We start from the raw sequence: 14,323 nt of genomic DNA, 5'->3' as shown, positions 1-14,323 counted from the left end.
ATTACAATAACGTTACAGTACCACCTATTGACTCCTTGCTAGGCATTGTACAAACATATATAGACCCGGCTTCCAAGAGCCTACAATTGAAATAAAGGTTCTGACCACCTGCAGCTGACGTTCAAGATACTAAGTGTTCAATGCTATTTCTTTCTTTTTCTTTCTTTTATATAATATAAAGAAACAGTCCTGAACCAGGACCTGTTTATGCTAGGCGCTGTACAAACACAGAACAAAAAAGAACAGCCCCTTTCCCAAAGAGTTTACAATCTAAGTAATCTCCCAGGATTGGCCAATTTTATTTACCCAGAAGACCATGATGGTTTTCTGTTAAACTGTGTAATGAAATCTTTTGGAATCTTTCAGAACAAAGGAATCATTCCCATGCACGGACAATTCTTAAATTTCAGTATTTTGCCCCCTTCCTCCCCACCCCCAACCATTAGATCAATATTGGTTTGAGTAATTGCTTGCCAAGTGTCAGGATTGAAATGAAAGATTTGTTTCTAAATAATATTGCCCTGTTGATTTGGCTTTAGCGTTGCCCTAACATTGGCACACAGTATCACAGTGGGGTGCATGATATAAATAGCTCGTTGGATTAGGTTAGACAAGCATGAATGGAAAGTTCACAAAGTGCATTTTCTGTAGTTTGTAAGGCCAGGCCAATTGCTCTGTGAAATATCCGCAAATGGGGCTCCTGTTAGGAATTTCTATATGGTGCCTTGGACCAGCCCCTCGGGGCAATTGTACTTTAGAAGGAATCTTCAGAGGAAGATTTGGAAATCAGATGACAAGAGTTGGTTAACATTGTCCCAAATAGTCTGTAATTTTGGGGTAAAAATGGAATTGAGGACAGATAAGATATAAAAACAACTTGGGAGAAGCGGAAATCAGAGCTTGAATTGAGAGAGGACACAAGTCACCTCATCAAAATATTTAAACAAAAGGTAATTTAATTTCTACAGCAAAGTAAGGAGAACTTACTGCAGTCTCTTTGCTACAACTTTTACAAACATCGTGTTGTTTTGTCCCTCATGAGGCTTTACGATCAACCAGACCAGATGATCTCTGGTTGCTGAATAATTTTCCTTAGAAACATCGTAACTAGAAATAAAGTAGTGAAGGGAGCCATTTTTTGAAGAGCATCTACTATCTATTTGCGGGGTGTGGGAGGTGGAGTTTTGCTTCTGCAGTTAATTAGCATGTAGATGTTTAACTAGCTTTTTTGAGGGTGCAGGCAGGTGTCTGTCTTATGCAATTAGTTGTGTGCACCAAATGGTGCCCAGAAAAATAAAGGCCACTTTTTATTGTGGGGTGGTGTGTGTGTGTGTGTGTGTGTGTGTGTGTGCGCACGCGCGCAGGGAAAGGGGTAAGAGAAGGGAGACTTGTACGCAAGGCCAGTGAAATGGAAAGATGGAAATGACAGCATTGCTTTTCTCTCTTTCTCAGGTTATGAGGGTGTTGCAGAGTTCTTCACAGACCTCCTGAACCACATAGCTGCTGTCCTGCAGGGCCAGACACCAGAGGTGACCCAGCTAAACCTCAGCAAACTCCTGGCTGAGCAGACCGGCGGCATAGTAGGGGAGCGGACATGCTGTGCTAGTACAGGCTGCCGAAGCGTGGTGGGAAAAGACTCCTCCTGGATTGTGGAAAGTGAGACCAATAGCTCAGTAAAGCTGCAGCACCAGAGACTAGGCTGCAACTCTGCAGTGTCCCCCAGCTTTCAACAGCACTGTGTTGCCACGTTGGCAACAAAAGCTTCCTCTCAATAGCCAGACAATGCCGTGGACTAAGGAAAAGCCGTGGGGAGTCAAATCATGGTCCTAGAATCAGAGCAGGCTATAACAAATTTCTCATGATTTAACCCAATTTGTTGATGAAATTATCTGAAAAGGAGTGGGGAAGAAAAATGATCCGGATACGTTTCATCAGATTCCATTTGCAAATCTGTAGTGAGCTTTTACATGCTTGTGTTTTTAACACTAGACCTTAATGTGGGAGGGTTGCTTTTGCGTTTTGTTTTAGATTTTATTTGTAATCACCAGTGACCAGCATTTTAAAATCAGACCTCATGGAACCGGAAAGAATTAAAGTTGACATGGCGTGCGTGACAATGCTAGAGATTTTCACCTTTCCAGAGTACTTCCCATTCCCTCTTTCCAACTGGACCCTTGAAAAGAACATTTAAGAAAGCTTCAGTATCAGCAGAACAGGTGTGCTCAGAGCTTCATTGGCAACTTGCTGAGGGCACTAGGACTGCACCTTATTTGGTGGATCAAAACAGATTGCGGCTGCCCTCCTGTTTAAAACTGAGGTGGAGAGTGCAGTTCCAACTCTGGGGTTCTCTTCCTGGAACCGAGTTGTTTAAGATAAAGGACGCTTCAAATTGAATTTCGCCACAAGAATGCTACCATGGCAGTAACAAATCTTTTCTGATCCAGCAAGGCTTGAGTTTGAAAAGCAAAGGGTGCATACTACTAGCGGGAGTTGGGTGTCTTGGTAGATAAAACACTGCTCTTTGTACTTTTGGCTGGCCGTAAGACCCTAAAGCTTATTCTTTAGCTGAGAAAATAATTGTCCTTCCATTTCACTCAGGCAAAGTGTAGGAATGCTTTGCTAGAGGGCTAGCAAATGGATCCACTTTTACTTTCACAGAGTAGTACACCAGCCTTGCACATCCTGTAAATACATGTGTAATTCAGATTTGTAGCCACTATTCTCCATTAATACATAGCTATGCATAAATCATTGCTCTCAACAGTGATGGAACATGAGCAAAATTGGAGAGAGCAGGGTTTTGTGTAAGTTAGTGACTTGTGACAGTTTTTCTGATTTAGAAACTGTTACTATCTGGGACCGCTAGAGGAAGCGGGGTAGGTAAATTACAAGAGTAGTGGGTGTACTCATTTGTGAACTATAATACAGTCTGATCATACATTACAGTTGAGATACCGTAGCAAAACTAAAATGTATGTTCTCTTCCTGCAACACAGCAGCATCTTCTGTCCTTTTAAATTTCCTGCAGCTTTTGTCAACCCTGAACACTAAATTGGAAGTAACTGAATCAGACAATGCTGTAAAAGCAGGTTTCAAGCATACACATTATTTTTGTGGGGCTCATGGCCTTTCCATCTTTAAGAAATCCCTAAACTATGTTCACGGAGATGCTATTAAGAAAGCTTCACCTTAGTTAAGCTCTGGGATGTGACAGTTCCATGTTTTTCTATCTTAAGCATTTGTAGAGCAGTCGTCACCATAACACGTTAGCGCCAACTAATCTAGTATCTGATAGCCAGAGTGGTGGGAAGGAACAGGTAGGGGATGTAATACAACCTTAGGATAGTGGAGGGAGCCAGAGCAGGAAGACACGGAGGGAGGAGTGAGCCAAACCATTTGAAAAATGCTCACTGCCATATGGTGGTGGCCATCCCTCATGGAGAAGTCCTATAGGGTCCTGTAAAAATCACTCTTAACCTTTCTATAGGATTTTATTGGGGGAGGGGCTATCAATTTCTGTTAACTTCTACAAGACTTTTCCATAAGGAATGTCGTTCATCTTTGGGATTTCAGAGTCAGATTTGTATGAAACACGAATACAGCAAAGTTCCTGGATTTGTGTAAAAATCAATTCTGAATTGGGCACCTGTCATAACCCTACTATGCGTCGAGGCTGCTGAATAATTGCTGAATCCCACCGTTTACTGCATGTTGTAGGTCCCAGGTGGCAGGGATGAAAGTGAGGACGACAACCATAGTTATGGACTTAAAACAATTTTCATGATTGACCAAACCTTTCTTAGAACCAAGACTGAAATAAAATAGACATCTAAAGGTTTTTTTTGAGATCTTTTCATGTTTCAAGTAAAGCAAAGATGCCCTCAGGAAAGAATTCACCAGTGTGTATTTTTGTATGGTACTCTTGTGTAACTGGCGGGTGGAATGTTTATAGATTTGCCATTTGCTTCCTTTATTAAAATGGAAAAATTTTAATGGGTGGTGGTGGGAGGAAAAGAAGCGATGCTTAATATGGTTTAGTAACACGAGACCTTTCAAACTAACTGTGTTTACGTGAATCAGAGTGTTGGATCCAGTTAAAATGTCTGTATGCTGTTTCCTAGTTATAACATTGAATAAGAATTTATTTTCCCTGGCTACCTTCTGAATTTTGGTTGGCCTATTTTGCACTGCTTTATTTCTCCAAAATAAACTACTGAAATACAATTGTGCATTTTACACTTGTTTACAGATGATTGTTAAAAAGATTATTTTGTAATTCTCTGAAGCCTTACGAGATACTTTACCTATTTAAGTATAATCCAGACCTTGGCAATAATTAGAAAATAAGCTTAGTTCACTAGCATGATCCCTGACAGGGTCTTTCCAAAATTCTATAATTTATTTTTATTTATCTAGTTTATTCGTATCGCTTTAATTTACTGGGCACAAATATCATGCAAATATTCTTTAATGATATAGCATTACAATGGGATTTCCATATAAATATCATGTAGATACAATCATGATATGTTTCTTCAGATTGACTCACACAATAGAATTTTGCTAATTCACATGAACAGCTGGGAGACCAATGATGAACTATTGACATTTGTGTTCATGTATCAAGTACACAAACAAATGCAGCAGAACAAAAAACAAAACAAACCACCCAAGATTACTTCACTGTAAAGACATTCAAGCATGTCCTCAACTTTAAGCATGTATTTAAATCCTTCCCTATTCAGGAAAACACTTAAACACATTCATCACTTTAAACAAGTGTTTAAGTGCTTTTCTGAATCAGTGCCTTATTTGGCAAGTGTAGACTAGCTTTAGTTATGATGACGCTTCATAGTAAACTACTCAATGTTCTATAGTATATTTTATAAAAGTAATGGAGTCTTAGTAATATTAGACCTCACTATAGTGTCCTTGCTATTAAAATTTTCCTGAGAATTAGGGAGTGACCACTGTTTTCTGTATGTGAATTATAGGGTGTGTGAATTAGTGAGATTCTGCTGTGGTTTCGGATGTTTACATACTTATCATTGTATGGATTGATATCATTTCCACGGTAATTAGAATGGTCAACTGTTACCCAAAATGGACCAAATTCTGTCCTGTTTACTGTTGTAAATCCTCAGTAACACTATTAACTTCATTGGCCTTTCTCCACGTTTACTCTTGTTTGAATGGAGCAGAATTGACTGTGACGGTCAAAGTCTTGGTCCTATTGAATCCAATGATAGTTTTGCAATTGAAAGATCAAGATTTGCCCTTATGTAGAGAATACTTGCATGGTATTAGAATAGCCTGCAGTGGAAAGCCGTTACCATTTATCCATCTATTCACCCGACCGGCTTGATTTGCCACATTATGCATTGGTTTGTAGTGGTAAATCATTCAGAAGATACATACTGCTTTATTCAAAGTGCAGTTTTAAAATGCAGCCTAACTGTGATGATGATCAGTGGTTAGGGTTAGTGAAATAGAACATACACTTGGACTATGGCATTTTTCCTTTTGTTTTATCCACATGTCTGGGTATACAAAACCTATGTGCTTTAGATGCTGACTGACTGGGCTGGCTGGCTTATAGGATGCATCTTGTAGCTTATAGACTGTTTGTTGATTTGTAAATCTAGGCTTTTTTAAAATCTGAATGATAAAGTGGTTCAAAGATCCCAGTTCTAAATGCATGTGCACTTGTATGTAGGAGATCTGTTAGATTTCGGTGTAATCTTTGGCGGCAGGTTCCACAAACAAAACCACTGGTAAGGTGTTTTTTTGTTTATTTCATTTTCTTTTAAGTAGCTGAATACACATTAAGAGCCTGACCCGAAGGGCTAGTCTACACTGGCAATGTTTTTGCGAATACAGACGAATACGGCTGCTACTCTGAAACTGTCAGTGTTGGTTTGTGTAGTCACGGCAGAATGCTGGGAGAGAGCTCTCCCAGCGCTCTAAAAAAACACCTCCACAAGGGGCGTAGCTCCCACCGCTGGGAGCACGGCTACCAGTGCTGGTGCACTGTCTACACTGGCACTTCACAGCTCTGAAACTTTCTGCGCTCAGGGAGGTGTTTTTTCACACCCCTGAGCGAGAAAGTTGCAATGCTGTAAAGTGCCAGTGTGGGTAAGCCCTGAGACTTCAATGGGAGTGGCAAGTGCTAAGGATCTCCCAAGGTAAATCCCAAAATTCTTCAGATAATTTAGGACTGTATCCAAGCATGAAACATTCAATTGGTGTTTTGCACAGAAATCAGTATCAGGATACAGCCAAAAGGCAACAGAGTAAAACTGGCCAAAAGCTTTAGATGTCTCTGGAAAAAATAATCTTTGATCCTTTCCAGACTTCTCAGTTTTTAGGCTAACATTTGCTTCACAAATTGTGAGAGGGGTGGTAGTGTCAAGTGGATCTGTGTTTTGTTTTGTTTTGTTTTGTTTTCAAACTAGCTAGCAGCACTAAGCCTGCACAGCTGTGCAGAATATCTTGGTGGTGTTTTTTTTAATGAATAAACTCTAGAAATAGTTTCACAGTTACCCCTGTACCCACTTGCAGTAATTTACTTGCATTATCTTTGCTAATTTTCTTTTTTTTCCCTCCCTTTCTGGTAACTGCTGTATTGTTTTATAGCCTTTACCTGTAAATTATTCACAGTATTGCAATACTTCTTAAAAATTAGAAGTTGAAGAAAACGGTCAGTGTAGATTAAAATGTTTCCTTTAATATAATCTCCTTTTACACACACACACACACACACACACACACACACACACACACACACTCTTCCTCTCTCTTCCAGATCAGCGTGTTGATTTTATTTGTACCTGCTGCTTTTAATACCAGTGTCATAGGGATGTACTCACCAGAATAGATCCTTTTGCACCTTCATTTCCCCACCCACTCTATGGATCCTGGCCACCGAAAGCTGAACTCATGACTGCATGTGTCTGTTTATATTTCCACTAGATTCAACAAGCTCTCATGTGGTTAGGGTTTTAAAATACATTTAAGTGAATCTGGTTCTAAATAGTGCAGTGAAATCTATAGTAAAGTAGAGTGGATGTTATGGAATATTCCAGCACATAGCAATGTTTTGGTTGCTGTTTGATTTATACTGAACCTCTGCTTGCTGTGAAGCTTTTCTGTAGTGGGAAGACAACGACATCGCTACAAGAAGATTGTGTGTGTGTGTGTGTGTGTGTGTGTGTGAGAGAGAGAGAGAGACAGACAGACAGACAGACAGACCGAGATAGTCTGATGGTGTCACGTGGACTTGGAAGTGTGGCTTGAGCCAGTTTGTCATTATTTGCACAGGGAGGGATGGTGAATAACAAGAATCCAAATCCCTTTGCTGGCTTGGAGCTCCTGATGCGCAGTTTCATTGGTGCCCTGGAAAACTCCAGCATCAGCCATAATTGCTAATGAATAGAGCTCATAGAAATCAGGTCTTCCTGTTAATCCTTTTAAGGAAATCCATATTGTATTTTCTTTATCTTCCATTCCTTCTACAGTAGTTTTCAGATATAAATTAATTTAACAATCTTGTATGTGAAAAGGCATATATATCTACACATATATTCAAATTATAAAAGGGCGCATCTATGTAAGTATAAAATAGTGACTCCTGTGTTTGAGATGTTAGCAGCCCAAAGGAATGAGAGAGTTGTTTATCTCTTGTAAAAAGTCAGTGCTGTTTAAAAAAAAAAAAAAGTATTAGATGTATTTTTTTAATTATTTATTTCTTTGGATCATTTATTTGGTATTTTACGTGGCTCCTGCATATCCCTGTGAGAACCACACGTCCCACTGAAATGCAGCCATTCTCCTTACAAATAATCCCTTAAAATCCTACAGCTTTAAAAAAAAAATCCCTTCATGTGTGAATGGAGTTGTATACCCCCTTTGTTGTCCTCTTAGGCATGTTTAAAATTCAGTGTCTCCAGTACAAAGCCACCAGTTCTTGGGACCATTTTTTTTTTTTTGTGCGGAGTTTTACGAGTACGATAATGTCCACACATGAACCAGCTTTATAGTGTTAACAAGTTTGTTTTTGTGCTTTGATTCAGTCCTGTTCACAAATGACTCATGAAAAATAAAACCAGTTTTGTACTTAATTTGTATATAAATATATAAAAGAGAAAAATTCATGGCTTACTGTAAAAACCAAAAGTATTTACTCTTTGGCTTTTTACTTATACTGCATGACTGAATACATGTGATGATGACAATGAAGATGGTGCTTTGTTCTCTCTGGTACCATTTATTTCAGTGGCAACTTACCCCTTTTCCTCATTTGCCAAGCACCTGTGATGGACACTATTTTGATTTTAACAGTAAAATAATATGCAGTACATATTGTATTGTTATTTCTGTAACTGTTTTGGAGACACAACTGTCCCTTTCCAGCACGTAGTGAAATAAATGCCTTACAACATCTCTTATTTTGCATTCTGTTAATGGGTGGGTGGGTGTTTATGGGAAACTCACCTGCAGGATTTTGGTTCCCACATCTAATATCTTCCTCTTCCCTTTCCAAACTTCCAGTTATTTTGATTGATGATTGTGGACCTACTTATATTGCTTTACTAATGAGGGAGGTTTTTTGCCCAGTGAGACTGGTGGGAAAGTAGGATATGCATCACACTTCTCTGAGGTTTGGCCCTCAATACAGTTGAAGCCATGTTAGCTACAACTTTGTTTATGGTTGTTGATTGGTAGTGCTTTAGTGTGGTTTTCCCTTGATTGTAGTAGAGATGAAATTTGTGGTCTGAGAAGCCTGTTACTGCATTCTGCTGGGTATTAAGTAATGAATAGCACAATTTGGCCAGCAGAAAAAAATCCCTGTCCACGCTGGCAGGGATGCTACAACATTACTAAGTAGCAAACATTGTTTAAACATGGCTCTTGTTACAAGCATGAACAAGGGCCTGCATGAAATAAAATCCATGTCTTATTTCCTTGTGTACTTTTATTCTATAATCATGAGCCCCTTAATTGGTGAATTAATGGGATACTGTCCAGTACAACTGAGCATTTACCAACAGCGCCATACTGGTATCTGAGTTTACCCCCATTTCTTCTTCTCCTTAACACAGGGCATTCTTAGCTCATCTGTGGCAACAGTCAGCAAATAATGACTTTTTTTTTTGTTTTCTACTATAGCTTAAAAATAGTTTTATTCAGATGGGGGAGATTCGCTGAATTCTAAATACCTTTTATTGCTTTTTACTTGGTAAAAAAAGATACGTACCTTTAGGCTTGGAAGGATTTGATTTTTATCTCCAAATGTCAAATTCACTGTTCACACACAAACTGACCCCCCCCCCCCAAAAATTTCCATTGATGATGATCAAAATTTACTGATAGGCAAAGTAGGAAAAATGCTGCTTGAGAATTTAGAGTTTGGTTTAAGGATGTTTGTTTTGTATATTTTGTAATGTAATGTTGGCACTTTTGTGTTTTAATTGTTATAAAACTTTTACTTTTTGAGGCTCAACAGCTACTGGCATTAAATAATAATTGTCTGGCTCCCTACTGTTTGGCTCCTCCCATAATTTCCCACAACTGTGAAAATTTAAATTGATAAAAATTGAACAAAATGCTTAAAAGTAAACACTGATATCCTTCAAAATTATTAAAAAAAAAATGAAAATCAGATTCTCCCAAACCTCTGTATCTTGTAGGATTCCTTCAAAACAACATTCGTTCTTCCTTCTATTGATACACCAATAAACTAATTATCTTTGCTGAGCTACCATTATGGAAAAGTCCTGTAGAACTTAATAGAAAATAGCCACCTTTCTGTGGTTTTTTGATCCATTCTATAGAAATTATTATTATAGTTATATTCTAATAGCATCTGCATTGTTTTAGGCACTATCCACACAGTCCTTGCCCCAAAGAATTTACAGTCTCAGCCAAGAACTTCATAGGATGGTTTAAAACAGAAATCGGACATGAAAGCTATAACCCTCTAATAGTCCATAGCATTTTAGAATAATTTCTATGGAACCCCACTGATTTCTTCTCTAAAATCATTTTCATAATTGAGATGGCCCTGTGAGCTAACAGAACACTGGACTAGGGGTTCAGGAGTCTTGGGGTCTATTTCCAGGTCAGCCACTGACCTGTGTATGACCTTACGCAAGTCACTTACACTCCCTGTGTTGCTCTTTCCTCTCCCTCCTTTGTCTGTCTTGCCTATCTATAATGGAAGTTCTTCAGGCTGTCCCATGATGTGCCATGTGTAGGACCTAATGCAGCGGGGCCTTGGTCTTGGATAGAGACACTAGGCACTGGTACAACATAAATAATAACAATGAGGCTCCTTTTACCCAAACAGAGCATGGAATTTAACCCGCAAGGTTAACTGTAATGCAATCCAGATTGTGGGGTAAAAATCAATATACAAAAAATAAAATTAGTAGGGGAAGGGATTTTATCGTTCGAGTCACAGATGGTATATCACCAGGAAAAAAAAAAAAGCACTTGTACCAGATGTATCTTTAAAAAAAAAAAAATTTATTGCACTGCAATTTCAGGAGTGGGAAAGTTAGCTTTTTCTATACTAGGAACAACTGAATGAGGGTATCTGATTACAAGAAAACTGTATCTTGATTTGGGTAAAACACAGCTCCAATTTGTTCTGTGAGCATGACAGTGTTGCCTAACCAGTCTAAGGCACATGCAAGATTGTATCTGGGTGTGAAACACAGGCAAAGAGGTGTCTGCCACAGATTGGAACGTTGTTTTAGCCTGCTCTCCTGGTTATTGTAATATGGGGTTGGGGTTCAGATGGCCAGGGGTGTGTTTAAAAAAAGGTAGAACTTTCCCTAAACTCTATCTACAATCCCAGATTAGCTGGATGTCTGCTAAAATGATGTTCATCAATTAAATATGTAACCCTGGTGCCATATCTGTCTAGCCATTTATGATACAGTGATAGCTGTGGCCTTTTAATGTCATTACGTTTCAGAGTTAACATCCATTGCAATGAATGGGACAGTTCAACCCTTTTAGAACTGTAGTTTGACTGCCATACTGTAGACTCAGTAAGACATTGCTTCCTCAAGTCATGTTTGAGAGGTTGTCTTTGTGGCTGTAAGGTAAAAGTTTATTTTATAGAATCTGATGTGAGTATGGTATAAGTGCTGGCATGATGTACCACCCTGTCATTAGCTTTGTTTGACCCTGCATGGGTGTACTGTAGTGTATTGGGACCCTTAGAGGACAAAATATGTCCTCATTAACACTCTTGGGATGCTCTCTGAAATGTTCGCAGTTGTACATAGATTCATAGGTATTAAGGTCATAAGGGACCATTATGCTCATCTAGTCTGACCTCCTGCACAATGCAGGCCACAGAATCTCACCCACCCACTCCTGCAATAAACCTCTCACCTATGTCTGAGCTATTGAAGTCCTCAAATCATGGTTTAAAGACTTCAAGGTGCAGAGAATCCTCCAGCAAGTGACCCGTGCCCCATGCTACAGAGGAAGGCGAAAAAGCCCCAGGACCTCTTCCAATCTGCCCTGGAGGAAAATTCCTTTCCGACCCCAAATATGGTGATCAGCTGAACCCTGCATGTGGGCAAGAGTCACCAGCCAGATACCCAGGAAAGAATTCTCTGTAGTAACTCAGATCCCACCCCATCTAACATCCCACCACAGGCCATTGGGCCTATTTACCATGAATAGTTAAAGATCTTGAAGCCAGATAGGTCTTTTGCCCCCACTGCTTCCCTTGGAAGGCTGTTCCAGAACTTCACTCCTCCAATGGTTAGAAACCTTCCTCTAATTTCAAGTCTAAACTTCCCGATGGCCAGTTTATATCCATTTGTTCTTGTGTCCACATTGGTACTGAGCTTAAATAATTCCTCTCCCTCCCTGGTATTTATCCCTCTGATATATTTATAGAGAGCAATCATATCTCCCCTCAGCCTTCTTTTGGTTAGGCTAAACAAGCCAAGCTCCTTGAGTCTCCCTTCATAAGACAGGTTTTCCATTCCTCGGATCATCCTAGTAGCCCTTCTCTGTACCTGTTCCAGTTTGAATTCATCCTTCTTAAACATGGGAGACCAGAACTGCACACAGTATTCCAGATGAGGTTTCACCAGTGCCTTGTATAACGGTACTAACACCTCCTTATCTCTACTGGAAATACCTCGCCTGATGCATCCCAAGACCACATTAGCTTTTTTCATGGCCATATCACATTGGCGGCTCATAGTCATCCTGTGGTCAACCAATACTCCAAGGTCCTTCTCTTCCTCCATTACTTCTAATTGATGCGTCCCCAGCTTATAACTAAAATTCTTGTTATTAATCCCTAAATGCATGACCTTATACTTTTTACTATTAAATTTCATCCTATTACTATTACTCCAGTTTACAAGGTCATCCAGATCCTCCTGTATGATATCCCGGTCCTTCTCTAAATTGGCAATACCTCCCAGCTTTGTATCTGCAAACTTTATTAGGACACTCCCACTTTTTGTGCCGAGGTCAGTAATAAAAAGATTAAATAAGATTGATCCCAAAACCAATCCTCGAGGAACTCCACTGGTAACTTCCCTCCAGCCTGACAGTTCACATTTCAGTAGGACCCGTTGTAGTCTCCCCTTTAACCAATTCCTTATCCACCTTTCAATTTTCATATTGATCCCCATCTTTTCCAATTTAACTAATAATTCCCCATGTGGCACGGTATCAAACGCCTTACTGAAATCTAGGTAAATTAGATCCACTGCGTTTCCTTTCTCTAAAAAAATCTGTTACTTTCTCAAAGAAGGAGATCAGGTTGGTTTGCAACGATCTACCTTTTGTAAAATCTTGTTGTATTTTGTCCCATTGACCTCAATGTCCTTAACTACTTTCTCCTTCAAAATTTTTTTCCAAGACCTCGCATACTACAGATGTCAAACTAACAGGCCTGTAGTTACCCGGATCACGTTTTTTCCCTTTCTTAAAAGCAGGAACTATGTGAGCAATTCTCCAGTCATACTGTACAACCCCTGAGTTTACAGATTCATTAAAAATTCTTGCTAATGGGCTTGCAATTTCGAGTGCCAATTCCTTTAATATTCTTGGATGAAGATTAGCTGGGCCCCCCAATTTAGTCCCATTAAGCTGTTCGAGTTTCACTTCTACCTCAGATATGGTAATATCTACCTCCATAGCCTCATTCCCATTTGTCATGCTACCATTATCCCTAAGATCCTCATTAGCCTTATTAAAGACTGAGGTAAAGTATTTGTTTAGATATTGGGCCATGCTTAGATTATCCTTGACTTCCACTCCATCCTCAGTGTTTAGTGGTCCCACTTCTTCTTTCTTTGTTTTCTTATTTATGTGGCTATAGAACCTTTTACTATTGGTTTTAATTCCCTTTGCAAGATCCAACTCTACTTGACTTTTAGCCTGTTTCACTTTATCACTACATGTTCTGACCTCAATAAGGTAGCTTTCCTTGCTGATCCCGCCCATCTTCCACTCCTTGTAGGCTTTCTGCTTTTTCTTAATCACCTCTCTGAGATGCTTGCTCATCCAGCTTAGTCTACAACTCCTGCCTATGAATTTTTTCCCCTTTCTTGGGATGCAGGCTTCCGATAACTTCTGCAGCTTTGATTTAAAGTAATCCCAGGCCTCCTCTGCCTTTAGATCCATAAATTCTTCAGTCCAATCCACTTCCCTAACTAATTTCCTTAATTTTTGAAAGTCAGCCCTTTTGAAATCAAAAACCCTAGTTGCAGATTTATTTTTGTTTATCCTTCCGTTCAGTTTGAACTGAATTAGCTCATGATCACTTGAACCAAGGTTGTCCCCTACAACCATTTCTTCTATGAGGTCCTCACTACTCACCAAAACCAAATCTAAAATGGCATCCCCTCTTGTCGGTTCAGCAACTACTTGATGAAGAAATCCATCAACTATCACATCTAGGAAAATCTGAGCCCTATTATTATTATTACTAGCACTTGTCCTCCAGTCTATATTTGGGAAGTTAAAGTCTCCCATGATCACACAGTTTCCATTAGTATTTACATGTGCATCTTGAGGCTAGAATTTGGCCCACAGAATGAGAGAGAATTCTGTGAACTTCTTGGCCTAAATTCTGCTCTTAGTTATAATTAAAGTTGTCCAACTTCCTGGGGATCAGACTGAAACCAGAATTAGACTCCTTAAGGGCTGGGCCTTTTACTGTTTCTGGAAGACTTTCAATAGTTAATTCTCTGCAAATACAAAAATTACATTCTCATATTTATTAGGGTTTAAAATCCACTTGCAGGAGTCTCACATGCTCTCCAGGTTACTTCCT

The 14,323-nt window shown here is 39.4% G+C and overlaps 1 protein-coding gene across 1 annotated transcript in view; it reads left to right on the top strand.

The window, feature by feature from the left end:
- Window positions 1–8,426, top strand: part of ITPK1 (inositol-tetrakisphosphate 1-kinase) — a 235,079-nt gene extending 226,653 nt beyond the window's left edge. The window contains exon 10 of the mRNA XM_074956145.1: window positions 1,453–8,426. Coding sequence (XP_074812246.1) covers window positions 1,453–1,775 — 323 coding nt within the window. The 3' untranslated portion in view covers window positions 1,776–8,426. The remainder of the gene's footprint in view (window positions 1–1,452) is intronic.
- Window positions 8,427–14,323: the final 5,897 nt, after the last annotated feature.

The sequence above is a fragment of the Natator depressus genome, chromosome 6 (genome assembly GCF_965152275.1).
Source record: "Natator depressus isolate rNatDep1 chromosome 6, rNatDep2.hap1, whole genome shotgun sequence".
NCBI classification, from domain to species: Eukaryota; Metazoa; Chordata; order Testudines; family Cheloniidae; genus Natator; species Natator depressus.
The sequence above is the reverse complement of the archived record's forward strand: the minus strand, read 5'-3'. Positions and strand labels throughout refer to the sequence as shown.